The sequence below is a fragment of the Camelina sativa genome, chromosome 5 (assembly GCF_000633955.1).
Source record: "Camelina sativa cultivar DH55 chromosome 5, Cs, whole genome shotgun sequence".
NCBI lineage: Eukaryota > Viridiplantae > Streptophyta > Magnoliopsida > Brassicales > Brassicaceae > Camelina > Camelina sativa.
This window is the reverse complement of record NC_025689.1, coordinates 19,928,636-19,943,175: the sequence shown is the minus strand read 5'-3', so window position 1 is coordinate 19,943,175 and position 14,540 is coordinate 19,928,636. Positions and strand designations below refer to the sequence as shown.

General features: G+C 34.0%; 2 protein-coding genes across 3 annotated transcripts; one reads left to right on the top strand and one right to left on the bottom strand.

Annotated features, from left to right (window-relative positions):
• Nucleotides 3,799-4,757, bottom strand: LOC104787267 (transcription factor TGA4-like). The gene has a single exon (XM_010512807.2). It carries the CDS (start codon nucleotides 4,721-4,723, stop codon nucleotides 4,028-4,030), a length of 696 nt encoding a protein of 231 aa, XP_010511109.1. The 5' UTR covers nucleotides 4,724-4,757; the 3' UTR covers nucleotides 3,799-4,027.
• LOC104787266 (protein PLANT CADMIUM RESISTANCE 9-like) lies at nucleotides 11,867-12,945 on the top strand. Of its 2 annotated transcripts, none has more exons than XM_010512806.1 (4): nucleotides 11,867-12,008; nucleotides 12,117-12,188; nucleotides 12,363-12,572; nucleotides 12,680-12,945. In XM_010512806.1, exons 1-4 carry the CDS (start codon nucleotides 11,915-11,917, stop codon nucleotides 12,745-12,747), a joined length of 444 nt encoding a protein of 147 aa, XP_010511108.1. In that variant the 5' UTR covers nucleotides 11,867-11,914; the 3' UTR covers nucleotides 12,748-12,945. The 2 variants fall into 2 exon arrangements, with proteins under 2 accessions (XP_010511108.1, XP_010511107.1); XM_010512805.1 differs by having other exon boundaries at nucleotides 12,644-12,945.

Here is a 14,540-nt window from a genome sequence, read left to right as displayed (position 1 = left end):
ACTTTAGTTATAAATTTTAAAATGTAAAATACTCTTTTGATCCTAAGTAAATTGATGATTTAAGAATTTTTGTTTTTCCTAAATATGAATTTCAGTGAGCTATTATGAATAAGTATACCCTAGAGAGAATACGTACCCTTCGTTTCCTAATTTCTATAGGACATATACGGACCTGAAACTTCAATTCTTTGAAAATTTCATATTCCATCTAGCGTCATATTCTTATTCATAACAAACGAATAATTTTCTTTATTTTACTGCTGATTGGGAAAATCGAATGTTAGTACTTAGTATGGAAAACTATTCTTCTTAATGCATGTTTGCGTACTTTAAGTTTTTGTTTCTATGCGACGTCCTTTCTTTTATGAAGTTTTTGGTGCTATACTATGTACATTTTTGGAAAATTAATAAAAAGCCAGCATAAATATGCGAACCTTTCTTTAAATGTATTGATGTGATGTCCATTTGCCTACATCCAACGCAAAATAATGCTGTCAGTTCAATATTTTGGAAGAACCCTAATATTGTTAGTATATATTAACCGCATGTTTAACTTTAATCAATACTATTTTCAAATCATGATTATACGGAGAACCTGTTCTTTAACAACAACAACAAAAAAAGATAATTTTCCTAATTAAATATATGCTTAAATTCTTACTTCACAGTATAGACTTATACTATAAACAGTTGTTTATTTTTGCATTATTTAATTTATGCTATTTATACAATCAACAGTCTATACTATAGTTTTTTTTTTGTCAAACATACTATAGTAATTTCTAAATAATATAATATTGACTTGACGCAACTTGTGTCACATAGCTACAAAACTAAACATCAAAGTTTCAAATTAAAGTGGAAGATGCATTGCACCGATATAATATGAACTCATTAGTGAGATGTTCCGATACTGCCAGACTAAAAAGATATGAGTGACAAACTCTGAAAAGCAAAAACGAATTAGTTCTCATAAGTCATAACCCACATGCATAAGAATGTTGCCTCAATTAATTCTAATTATAAATTAACATTAAACCGGAAGGAATGGTCTCATCGGAGGTGTCCATCACCAAAACTGCACAAACGAATCTGATTCCTACGAGCCATTATGGATGGTTTCCCAATCTCTTAACCAAAATCTGCACCATGAAAAAGAACCATCTTTACGTATTGATTATATCCGACAGGCATAAATTGAGTTGCATCTTCAACAGGTGTTTTGTCAAACCCACCAATATTTTTTTCTACATATAGTCATGATGAAGCAACCGTGCACTAAGTAATGCACTACGTGACAACGAAGTAACATCCGTAACATAAATATTGTGAATTCCTAAAAGTAAAAAAATTAATGATAAATAATGGAAGAGATTTCGATATCATTTGTACTTGTTGTGCTCCCATGGTGCCAGAATCAGTTTTCAATCAAGTGCATGAGTAGATAGTGATATTGGGAGATATACGGAGAAACTAGAGATAGACGGAAATCGAAGTCGAAATAACAAATTGAAGATTATAGAAATTATGAGAAATCATGAAGATCTAAATCATGATCAAGATGTGTATGAAGACCATTTTAAAATAATCCTAATACCATATTAGAAATCTTCATGATTTCTCATTATTTACATAATCTTTAACTCGTCTCGACCGTTGATTTCGGTCGATTTCTAGTTTCTCTATCTCTCAATAAATAAGATGACCTTTTTTGCGGTAATAATATCATATTTGTGATTACTATAGCATAATTTCGGTTTTCCAGATTTTTTAAAAATTTATAGGATATAATTGAATTATATTTTTATAGGGGTGAGCAAAAAAACTGTAATCTAAAAAATCAAACCGAACCAAACTGAAATAAATGGTTTGGTTTGTATATGGTTTAATCTAAAAATCCATTTGATTGTCATATTTATTAACCAAATGGTTTAAGTCTGGTTTGATTAAAAACTGTAAAACCGAATGGTTTTTTGGTTTTGATGAATATTTGGAATATTATATGTAATTATTATATCTGAGCACTTTATATTGTATTTAATATTTCCTTACAATTTTTTATTGGATTTATAGTTATTTGAATTATTTTCTTTAAATTTTACTTGGAAGCTTTGAGTTTTCGAAATTAGATTCAGATTTTATTATTTTAAATTATGTATAACTTATTGACTGATATATTAATTCTATTTTTGTTTATTTTATGCAACAAACTTAACTTTTTTGGTGTAAAATATAGAATAACGTAATAAAATCGTAACCAAACTGGACCGAGAAACATATGGTTTTTATATGGTTTCACTCTTTTTAAAAAACCAATAAACTGTAAAACTGTAAAAACCAAACCGTAACCAAACCGATATACATATGATTTTTATATGGTTTCAATTTTATAAAATCAAAAAAATCGTAAAAACTAAAAAGACTGAACCAAAACCAACCCGAAAAACTGAACGCCCATTATTTTATGTTGGAAAATATCGGTGGATTTTGAATTTTCATAAACATACTAAACGAAGAAAAAAGTAGTTAAGTTTAATTGATATTCTATATATTTGTATACTTAAATATATTTATCGTTACGTAACTTTTAATCAATTTCATTTTTTTCGACTCGGTTAGTCGCTTTAGTTTATTTGGTATATAATAATCGAAAAAAATCCCGACAGTTCTTAATATCAAAAAAACTTGGTTTAAAGTCAAATTCACGAAATATTGGTTTCTGTTTTCTTGCCCCAGCCCTATAAAGGAACTTAAATAGACGAGAGATATGTAATTTATAAAGTTGAATGACGTGAAAAACTTACATGTACAAGGTATTATCATAGCCTTAGAATTAGAGGCCTAGGCCCAAACTGCAGCAAATGGCTCACATTTCCTCCCATGCATGCATGAGAGCTAGTTGTGACACATTTTCTCAACATTCCTTTACACATACCCTATCATGTTAAACCTTTGCATCAACCACCTTACTAAATGAGCAATAGTATAAGACTTCTAGGTACTACTAGGTTATGACTAGCCACATAAAATATAATAAGAAAAAAGAGGCAATTTCATGGGAGGAAGATCCCCTTGAGCCACACTGCCAATAGACAACAAACATGATACATGATATTAGTTACCTTAGTCTTCACACGAAGCGATTAAATTCAATGATGAAATGTGAAGATCATAGGAGAAGCATCGACATCACTGGAAGGAGATAAAATTTGATCATTACTGCCTACTGGGCCTTCACAAGATGTAAAAGAAAACAAAAAGTACGAATAAATAACCTTTAAAGAACCCCATTTCATATTAAATAAGTTTTCTGCACAAAAGTATATAGGAATTTCTAATATTTAGCCGATGGATAATATAAATGGATTGCTTGTTCTCCAAATCCCAAAAGAAAATAAAAGAAGACCCATATGCATGCTGAACAAAAGAAGCCTACATGCACACCTAAGTAATAGGATAAGCCTAGCCACCTTCACCAAGGCCCAACTACTCAATGTATCATGTATGGAAATTAATGCCTACTATAGAACGGTAATTTAAATTATCTTAATTTAACCTACATGTGACAGGAGCATGAGTAGAAGTGTAGAATGGTACAATGTTAGGATAAGTTGTGGACATTCTTATTTTTTTTCATCTTCCTTTTTGTACTTTATCTATATACTCAACTAGGGAAACTGTATAGTTTACATAAAGCTTATCACAATCGAACATAAATAAGAAAAACAGTTTGGGTAAGAAGATGATATGCAAGGGATATAAGATCAGTTGATTAAAATTATAAATCACTCTCTTACTTACTTCATTGATAAAAAAATTGATCATCGTTTGCAAAGAAGCAACCCTCACTAGACATACAAAAAAAAAAAAAAAACTAAAAACGTAATCTCCAAAATCCAAATCTATACAGACCAAATGTTGTTCACTTATACAGTCCAAAACTTATATATGTCCAAATACTTTTAAGAAAAAGAAAACATATCTCTTTCTCTATTCAATTATATGTCGATCTTCAACATTATTCCTATCAAAGCACTGTTTCTATCTGAACACCTAAATCTCTCAACTTTAGATAAAACTCTCCGGCGGCTCTAAGCAGCTTGATCGCCTGCCCTGGATTCAGAACCTCTACCACTTTCCTAACCGTAACACACCGGAGCTGATCAGCGTTTTTCATTGCCTCCTTCATCTCCCTCTTCAAAACCTCCATCGCCTCCTCCATTTCTGACTGCTCTCTTTCGCCAAGTCTCAACGCTCCGATGCGCTTAAATGGAACCATCAGAAGTGGATCCCCCACACTCTGTTGTAGATGTGCAAACCTTCCCATCAAAGCTCTCTCCCTCCGTTTAGTCTCTAACCGTATGCTCTCAAGTTGGTCTTTCTGGTGACTTGTAAGGTCGTTAACAGAAGTGGTTATGAGTTTAAAAACCATACCTGGCTTGAACCCCCCGATCCAAAGGATGAGTTTCTCGCATGAGCTGAGCCATGGTGGGGAGAAGAAATCGTATATGTCATCTCCTGCGACGGACACTGCAGCTGATTTCTCTTGGTAGTATTGGAGACAGTGAGAGAGAAACTGGGTGACAAGAGATTCTTCTTCTTCCGGAGTTACACTGATGGTTTCATCATCAAAGTGTGCAAGTTGTTGGATGAGTTGCCTGTGACGGAGAAGCCAGTCATTGAAGAAGCTCGTAAAGGTTTCAGAGCTGCTGATGATTGGCATGACTTATTTATATAGTTCGAGTTCAGTGAATGAGACATGCATGTGTCTCTGTATTAATTTCGTATGACTCTATTTATATATAAGACAAAGACAGCACATAATGGGTCAACTGGTTAAAACAGTGGGTCGATTGGTGACGTACGTAAAGTGGTAAGCGTGCTTTAGAGGAAACATGTAGCGGTAATAATACAAAAATGTATGATCTTCCAGAAAAGACTATATAGTTAGTCTTTGTTTTTTGTTTTTTTGTTCATTTTATTACATTAGAAAAACACATCATATACAAGTTGTTAACTACACTATTGTGAGAGATTATTTTCTAGAGACAAATAAGTAATCAACAAAATTTTCTTAATAAATAGAGAAATGTTATAATTTTCGTAACTAAAGATAACAAAATTGCATTTTTCAATGTCGTTACGCGAAACGATTTACTTTTTTAATAAACGTTTTCAATTGATAATTAATTAACTGTTATTTTAACATGAACATGATCGATGATCATCATTCATCAGTATAAAGGTCGCTACTGTTTTTTGTTATCTGTACATACATAAAATAAAAGGAATTGGTATATATCATATATTTAGATACATAGATATTGTTTTTTAACCCAAAAAAAAAATATTTTATATTTTTCTATGCATATCGTAAAATTCGCTGTCACCAAACAAAGGGACTACAGCTGTTATCATATTTAGAAACTACGGATTTATAACTGGATTGTTCTGTCACAACCCGCAAAAGTATATATATCGAACTGTTGATGAAGGTGCTAAACCGGACGTGCTAGCATAGCATCCATTCATCTATAAATTTTGTTACAAAACTTTTATTTAAAAGTTAATTAAAGAATATAAAACATAGATGTGTGAAGAGAATCTAAAAGGCATATTCGTTTCTTCTTCCGGAATCCAAACTTTTGTCTTTACATTTAAACTTCACACAATCGCACTTGTGTGTAAAGAATAATTGTTGAAGTAGAAAACAACAAATATGTAATTTATAGTATATCATAAACCAATCGTAGTCATTAAGAAACAAAAGACTTTGAATGAAGCGCATGTTGCTACTTGCTGTAGTGAACTTGCAAACTTGGAACCATTGTATATAGGTAAGGTTTAAGAAAGAAGAAAAAAAAACACTTAAATATGTATGGGTAATGTGTTAATGAATCATAGTATAATTTTTCTTTTTGGCAAAATAGTTTTTTCATTTCAACTAGATTGGCTGTAAAGAGAGCTTTGCTAACGCATCAACTTCTTTATTATTGTTTTCTAGGATAAACTTAAAACAAAAAAATTTGAAAAATAATGAAAAATATCAGGATATTGTGGAAAATTAATCTCGTGGAGCTCCTTCAATTGAGTTTTCAAATTGTTGGCTTCGATCAATCATCTCTCCCCCTTAAGCTTGAAGTCAGTTTTCTCCAAATCTTGAATTCTAATGAGAACTCTCATCTCCTTGTGTTTGATTCTTCCTAGTGCCTTTGTTAGGATGTCCGCCCTTTGTTCCTCTCCTGGAACATGCTCCACCAATATATATTCCTTTTCGACATACTCTCTAATGAAATGATAGCGAGTGTGTATGTGTTTGTTTCGTCCATGGAAAACTGGATTTCTTGTGAGTGCAATAGCAGACTGATTGTCGATACGTAGAGTTACCTTCTGGCAAGGAAGACCAGTGATTTCACCAAGCAGATCTTTAAGCCACAAGACTTGTTTTGCAGCCTCTGCTCCAGCCATAAATTCTGCTTCACATGAAGACATAGCCACCGTATCTTGCTTTTGTGAACACCACGTAATTGGACTTTCGTTAAGATAAAAAACATGTCCTGCTGTGCTTCTCCCATCATCTGGATCAGTGTTATAGCTGCTATCACTATACCCTATTAGTCTTGGTACTTTCAATACTGATCGCTTAAACACCAAACCAAGATTTGTTGTTCCCTGTAGATATCTTAGACACTGTTTCATAGCCACCCGTGAGAATGTCTTGGACTCTGCATGTATCGACTCAAAACTCCAACAGCATATGATAGGTCCGGCCTTGTGTGGAGTAAGTATCGAAAGCATCCCACATTCTTTCTAAACATTGTAGCATCTATCTCTGTTTCATTCTCAGCTTTAGCCAATTGTAGTCCAGCTTCCATTGGCGTTTGAACCGGATTGCAGCCTTTCATTCCGGCCTCTTCAAGAATCTTCAAAGCATAATGTCTCTAACTTAATATGATTCCTCCATCGTAATGCAGCACCTCAATTCCCAAATAGTAAGTCAATTTCCCGAGATCACTCATTTCAAACCTAGAAGACATTTCTTTCTTGAATTCATCAATGATGCATAAGCTTGTTCCCGTTACGAACAGATCGTCGACATAGACAGCTACAACTAAAAGTTGTTCATGTTCCTTTCTTCTGTAAACTGATGGTTCCTTCGAGCATTTTTCGAACTGTAAGTCTACCAAAATTTTATTGAGCTTGTTATTCCATGTCCGTGGAGCTTGTCTCAATCCGTAAAGAGCTTTGTTAAGCTTATAAACTTTATCTTCTCTGCCGTCTTCTTCAAAGCCTTCTGGTTGTGTGACATAGACGATTTCCTTTAGCTCTCCGTGGAGGAAAGCCGTCTTGACATCAAGATGATGAATCTCCCATCCGTTCGAGGCTGCAAGATTTATGAGAAGTCGTATTGTCTCTAACCATGCCACAGGGGCGAAGACTTCCTCAAATTCTATCCCATAACGCTGCACATAGCCTTTAGCAACTAGCCTAGCCTTGTATTTGTTAATACTTCCATCCGCATTGCCTTTAAGCTTAAAAACCCACTTCAAGCCGATTGGCTTTGCTCCGATTGGTAGATCAACTAGATCCCAAGTTCTGTTTTTCTTGATAGAGTTGATCTCTTCTTTGCACGCACTTCTCCATTCCTTCAACTCCATTGCTTCTTCGAAGTTTCTGGGCTCATTATTTAAGTAAAACAACAATGCTTCACCTTCTTCTTGTATTCCATGATTTCCAGAAATTCCAAACGCATTTTTAAAGCTTCCATTACTCTCCTGTTGCGAGTTGTTATACTTCCATTTCTACCCTTTAGATTCTAAAAACACAACATCTCTGCTAACCACTATTTTTCGCGATTGTGGCTCAAGAAGTCGATATGCTTTTTACCCTGGTTCAGTTCCAAGCTGAAGCAGTATCCGAGACCTGTCATCTAACTTCTTTAAATGAGGTTTTTCTACCTTGGCATAGCAGATGCAACCAAAAATCCGGAGATGATCAATATTAGGCCTTTTGCTTCAAAAAATCTCATACGGAGTTCTATCTTTAAGAGCTCTTGTAGTCACTCTATTGAGAATGTAGGTAGAATGTTTTACTGCTTCACCCCATAAGTAATTTGGCAGATGCATATGCTTCATGATACTCCTTGTCATCTCCAACAAAGTCCTATTGCGTCTCTCAACTACACCATTTTGTTGTGGAGTGTAAGGGGCAGTGAGATGTCGTTGTATACCAAATTCTTCACAGAACAAGTTGAACTCATGTGATACAAACTCACTTCCTCTATCCATTATGAACGTCTTAATGCTAACTTCAGATTCTTGTTCTACTAACATCTTGAAATTCTTGAACTTCACAAACGCGTCACTTTTCTCTCTTAGCAGAACAGTCCACATATATCTTGAGCAGTCATCAATAAGAACAAAGATATACTTGTTTCCAGCTGGTGTTCTTGGTGTTATAGGACCACAAAGGTCTCTGTGTACAAGTTCAAATATCTTCGTCGCTCGATATGCAGCACCTTGAGGAAACACTTGCCTGGTTTGCTTCCCTAGTAGGCATGAGCTACATATTTCCTTTTCAAACACAACCTGAGGTACTCCTTGAACAAGCTCCTTTTGAAACATAGACTTGATTGTGTCAAGATTTATGTGTCCCAGTCTAGCGTGCCACCTGCTTGACTCGCTTATAGACGTCAGATGTAAGCACGCGGTGTTATTGATTCCCATGTGTACTTTGTATAAGCGATTTCTCGACCTTACTGCTTTAACAAGAAGATTTCCTTTGTAATCACGCATTATCAAGTGCTCCCCTCTCATTCGTATATCACATCCAGACTCTGTTGCTTGGCCTAAGCTGATGATATTACTCTTGAGATCTTGAATAAAATAAACATCTGTCATCACTCTTGATTCACCATTCAAGTCTATAAAGGAGATCGATCCTTTCCCTTTTATGTCGATGCGAGAGTCATCGCCAAATCGTACTTTTCCTGTAACAGAGTCATCAATTCTGTCAAAATATCTCCGATCGCCTGTCATATGATTAGAGGCTCCGTTGTCAAGATACCAAACATCCTCATCCCCAGTGCTCGTTTCATACTTGCTTGGTATGCACTTATCCTCATTCAAATATACAACTTCATGCATCATGAGTTCATCTGCATCTTGTGTATCATTATTATTTGTTTCAAGAGCTTCCTGCAGTTTGAGTAGTCGATCGGGACAATCTGATGCATAATGACCAGTCTTGTCACAACGGAAACAAGTAATTCTTGACAAATCAACATTTCTTGACTGATCTCTTCCACCATTGTATCGTCCACGTCCTCTTCCTCTTGGATAGAAACGGTTTCCGCGTCCTCTGCCTCTGTAATTTCCAGTGAAATCTCGACTCAATTCTTGTGAATAAAAGATTAAGAACTCAAAGATTTATAAAGAATAACTCTCTTCATTAGCTTTAGAAAATACCTCAAAACTAAAGCCTCTCAAGCTCTTACAATCTCTCAAACTCTCTTAGGTTTTGCAACACCCTTGCATAACCTTTATATAGAAAAACTCTAAACAAAACTTCCTAATCCAAATAGGAAAATATACAAATTTAGATATCTCCTAAAGTTCCTTTTATTTTCCTTTTCTATAACTCGGTTGGATTAGTTATGCTTGAGCTTCAAGATTTCTTCAAGCTTAAGTCAACATCATCAATTGTTTTGAATTTTAAGGATTGATAATTGTGCAAACGGTAACTCTTATGTTTGTTGGAGTTTGAACTTTGAACAGCCACAGCTTCCGCCGTGATCGGATGCGTTGGTAGTACTTATGGGCCTAAGATGAACACAAGCATAATCTTTTTTGTTTTTGTTTTTTGTCATCAAATATTTACCTAATCTAAACGTAGCTTAACCTGAAATAACAAAATTCATATGGAGGCAATGATATCGATCCAAATAAATAAATACTCTGGAAAATGAGAACTTTAAATATTGAATTTAAGTTATTTCATAGATAACTGCCTCATAATATAATGCAAAACCTTGAAAACTTGGTCGCACATTGTGTCCAGTTTCATGGATGGAAAATTCCATATATTTACAAACAATTTGACTTTTCAATGGTCTCAATCAGATGACCTATATTATTAGTTTTTTGTTGGTCAACGAATTACCTATCTTACTGAAGATTTTTTTTTTTTTTGGAATAAATTAAAAAATAGATATATGATAAAATAATTTACATAAGATTTTCGGCGTGAATTGTGAGTAGAAACCCCAGTCTTTCCTTATCATTCAATACTAAGAGATATCCCGTGCTTAAAGCACGGGTCAACATTTTAAAAAAAATTTATAATATAATAATAAAAGTTGTTGTTATATTTTAAAAAAAATATTATTTTGTTTGAAATAATATTTATTATTAATTATTCTATAAATCTATTAGTTTATTTGAATACTTATTATTTTAGAATATTATAGTATTTTATTTTTTGACGTATTATTTCAGTTTTCTATTGTTTGTTTGTTGTATTTGCAGCATTATTTTGTGAAATATAAAATAGTAATTTTATTATTATAATTGTGAGAAACTAAAAATTATAATTTATCATCTATATAAATTTAGTTTTACCAACCCGCCAATGTGGAAATTAAAACACACATTTTTCATAGATTGAGTGATATATCTTCGTTTTTAAAAATTCAAATCACAACATATGCAGAAAAAATTCTGCATTTTATTAATGATAAGTATTATATGAAAATTCCAAACAATTTGTAAATAAAATAAAATAAAGATGATAGGAGAATCATAATTTGAAATCTTCAAATTTAGTTATTAAATATAATTATATTGTATACTTGGATATAAAATCTGAGTTTTTAAAACTGATTGGTTTATATTTTTTTTAAAAAAAATATTTACTAATTTTGTCCATAATTTATTAAGAGATAATTTTTTTATTATATTTTTAGATTTTTTAATATTTGATCTGTGAGTTTTATTTTTTATTTTTAGTTAATTATATTTATTTAAATTAATTAATTAAGCTTAATTAAAAATTTCTAATGTCAATTGAATGTAATTTTTTATACATTTAAGGTTAGTTTCATATTTGTACTTCCCAATTAATATAGTAGAATTGCATTAAACAACATTTTTCAAATTATTTCTTGTTGGCTAAGAGGTTCAGGTTTAAACGATTACACCACTATAAACTGGAACAAGAACATGTAAGATATATGGTTTTTACCCTAGCGTAGTTTGAGCGCTAAACCTCTTAATATGTACTATGGTTTTACCCAAGGGTTTAACCCTGAACCTCTTATAAAATGCTATAAATCTAAAGACATTTTTAACCTACCATGTTTGTTGCGGGTGCTTGGTCATTACTCACTAATTATATTCTCGTCTAAGAACAGATAAAAGAAAAAGAAAAAACGCATAGAAATAAACGAACCATGAACTTATTAGAATTCACTACTAGTATAATATTAGACACAATTCCCAAATAAATATTTGAAATTTTTGGTAAAAGAAGATTTATAAGGAATTTACTGAAGATAAAATTATACATAGCTTTTTTTTTTCGGGTGGAAATATACATAGCTATATATATATCTAAATCGGAAGTGAGAAGAACGATAATTATTTTATTTTTTTGTAAAAGATAAGATATTTGAAATTACCTGGAAAGAACAGTCTTCTCCTTTTGAACAAGTACTGACCATGACGTTGCATTGTTTAATTGTTTTCTTGTGACCAGTAAGAAAATATAAGTATAAAATTTGGGGTCAATATTCAAAATTTAAGACCGAACAAATAAAACAATTTAAATTCTGTCTCTATATATAGTTGGAGTATAACATATTATCTAAACACACCAATTTGTGTAAGTGCTCTCTTCAACAAACAAACAAACAAAAATGTCCGAACAAGAAGGAAAAATTGAGAAGATAGTAACTGAAGCGCAATGGACTACTGGTTTATACGATTGTTTCTCTGAAGATATCTCTACATGTAATAATCTCATTTATCTTTATAACTCTTTCTTACAGAAGTTTAAAGAAAACATTCGGTTTAGTTATAACTATTTTGCTGGTTTTGTTTGTAAATTGGTATATGAAGGCTGCTTCACATGGTTTTGTCCTTGCGTTGCATTTGGGAGGATCGCTGAGATCCTTGACAAAGGAGAAACAAGTACGTTTCTGATTTCTATTATATAATCACAGTTGACTAAAATAAAAGAAAAAGGTGAAAATTAGTTTAATAAATTTTCAATTACCTTTTTAATGTACACGTGGAATATTATTGTATATTCAATTAGTGCGACAAGGTTGAATAATTTATGGATATATGGATTAAAATTAAAAGGTCAAGGACTAGCTGGATTAATGGTGGTGGCAATGTCTCACATTGGGTGTGGATGGTACTATGCTTCACTATACAGAGCCAAACTCAGGCACCAATACTCTTTGCCCGAGGAGCCTTGTGCTGATGGCCCCATTCACTTCTTCTGTTGTGCTTGTGCTCTTTCTCAAGAACACCGCGAAATCAAGCATCGAGGTCTTGATCCCTCTCTAGGTAAACAAGATCTCTCTTCTCTCTTTTCCCTTTTAGTAATGATGGTCCATTTAGGTATAACTTTTTTAAAGTTTTTTTTTGTGTGTTACCATTGCAATTACACAAAGGGTGGCAAGGGAACATTAATAAAGGATTATCAACGCCGCCGTTTGTAGCGTCAGGCATGGACCGTTAACGAACATCACAAATAAACATCGATAAATAAATAAACCATGTTATATAATTGGATGCTGGGAACTGAAAGATTTATTCTTATATTTTGTTTGTATATATTTTCTAAGTGTGCGAAGTTGTAACCATGCAAATTTAAGTATGATGAAATGTAATCTTTATGTTTATAAAAAGTATATGTAAAGCTAACTGCCTTCCATTACGAGTTAATTTATTTGTGACCAAAAATTCGAATAGGTTTTCTAGATTTTATATAGATTTTTTTTTTTTTAACACTTATTCATTCATAGCAAAAAGAGAGAGAGTACAAAGATGTAAACAGAGAGCAACAATTGAAAATAAGGTGTAGAGGAGTAAGCTGTATCAAACTATCCTTCAACCTCTCCGATCTTGAGCAATCTTACCATGTAACCAAGATGGACCCCCAAGTGCAAGATAAGAAGGCAACCGTCCCTCGCGTGACACACTAGAAGCAATATCCCTAGCCAAACAATTGGCTTTCGGTGAAGAGAGGTGAAAAGAAACCTCCCCCATCACCTGTATTGTTTCAGTGATTCTGTCAACCGCAGAGCGATATTTTGGCCAAAATAAAGGCGATGTCAACGCAGCAAACGCGGCATTACAATCCAACCAAACTTCACATGACATAACCTGTAGGATCCTTAGGCTTTGGAGACACCACAAGACGCAACTGAGTTCCGCCGAGATCCTGTTGTTGCAGGGAACAAAAGCTTCTCTCGCATGATACAGCACATCTCCAATATGGTTCCGTAGAATCCAAGCTCCTCCACTAAACCAAGAGTCTGACACCCATGATGCGTGAATGTTACATTTAAGTACACCTGGAAGTGGTTTGCGCCATCTTTGTATCCGACTACCTCCCTGAGGCACTGCAGGTCGTGATTCCATAAGTATAAGGGCCTGCTGTTTTATCCATTCCGCAGATGTCTCCAAGACTGCAGCGATCAAAACATGATGGTCTTGGACTCTGTTTTCAAAAACAAAAATATTCCTTGCTTTCCAGATTTCCCAAAGGAGCCATGGGATAGCTACTCGCCATTTTTCCAACACAGTGTTCCTTGTCATGACATCAACGAGATATTCTACATTTAGAGTGACAGAGTTTGAGAAACCTTGCGATGGAAGAGGGATAGCTGTGGCTTCCCACACATGAGAAGCAAGAGAGCATCCAAAAAGGACGTGAGCTATCGTTTCATTTGCTGTATTGCAGACCTTACAAATAGGATTAACCTGTAAACCATGAGAGTTCATACAATCAGCAACCGCCAAAGCACCTGATAGCATTCTCCAAATGAACATCTGAATCTTCGGTTCAGTTTGAACTTTCCATATCCTCTCCTTAAGCCTATTCACCACTGCTTCAGGTTCAGGTACCGACCTAAGGTCGTTAGCTTCCTTGGTGAGTAACCAATTCCCACTCTTAACAGAATACCTTCCATCCCGCGTATGGGCCCAGATATAACGATCTTGAAGCGCTAGAGCTGGAGGGTAAGAGCGAATCAGGGTGACATCACATGGAGGAAATAGCTCATGGAGCGGTTGAAAATCCCACGTTCCTTCTTCTGTTATCAACGACGACACCTTTAGACACAGATCAATGGTGATTTCCTTATTAAAAGGTCGACGTGGTGAGCTATCTGCAACCCATTTATCTAGCCAGACATTAGTGGTTTGGCCATCACCAATAGATTTCAATAATCCTTTCTCCAACAGCTCACGGCCAAACATAATACTGCGCCAAGCATAAGAGGGTCGATAACCTATCTTGGCATCCAT

What these genes read in the sequence shown, in the direction of transcription:
- LOC104787267 (XM_010512807.2), bottom strand. Translation starts at nt 4,723, where the DNA reads ATGCCAATCATCAGCAGCTCTGAAACCTTTACGAGCTTCTTCAATGAC.
- LOC104787266 (XM_010512805.1), top strand. Translation starts at nt 11,915, where the DNA reads ATGTCCGAACAAGAAGGAAAAATTGAGAAGATAGTAACTGAAGCGCAA. An exon ending in CTCTGAAGATATCTCTACAT is followed by an intron (nt 12,009 to 12,116) that starts GTAATAATCTCA and finishes TGGTATATGAAG; the next exon opens with GCTGCTTCACATGGTTTTGT. An exon ending in CCTTGACAAAGGAGAAACAA is followed by an intron (nt 12,189 to 12,362) that starts GTACGTTTCTGA and finishes TAAAATTAAAAG; the next exon opens with GTCAAGGACTAGCTGGATTA.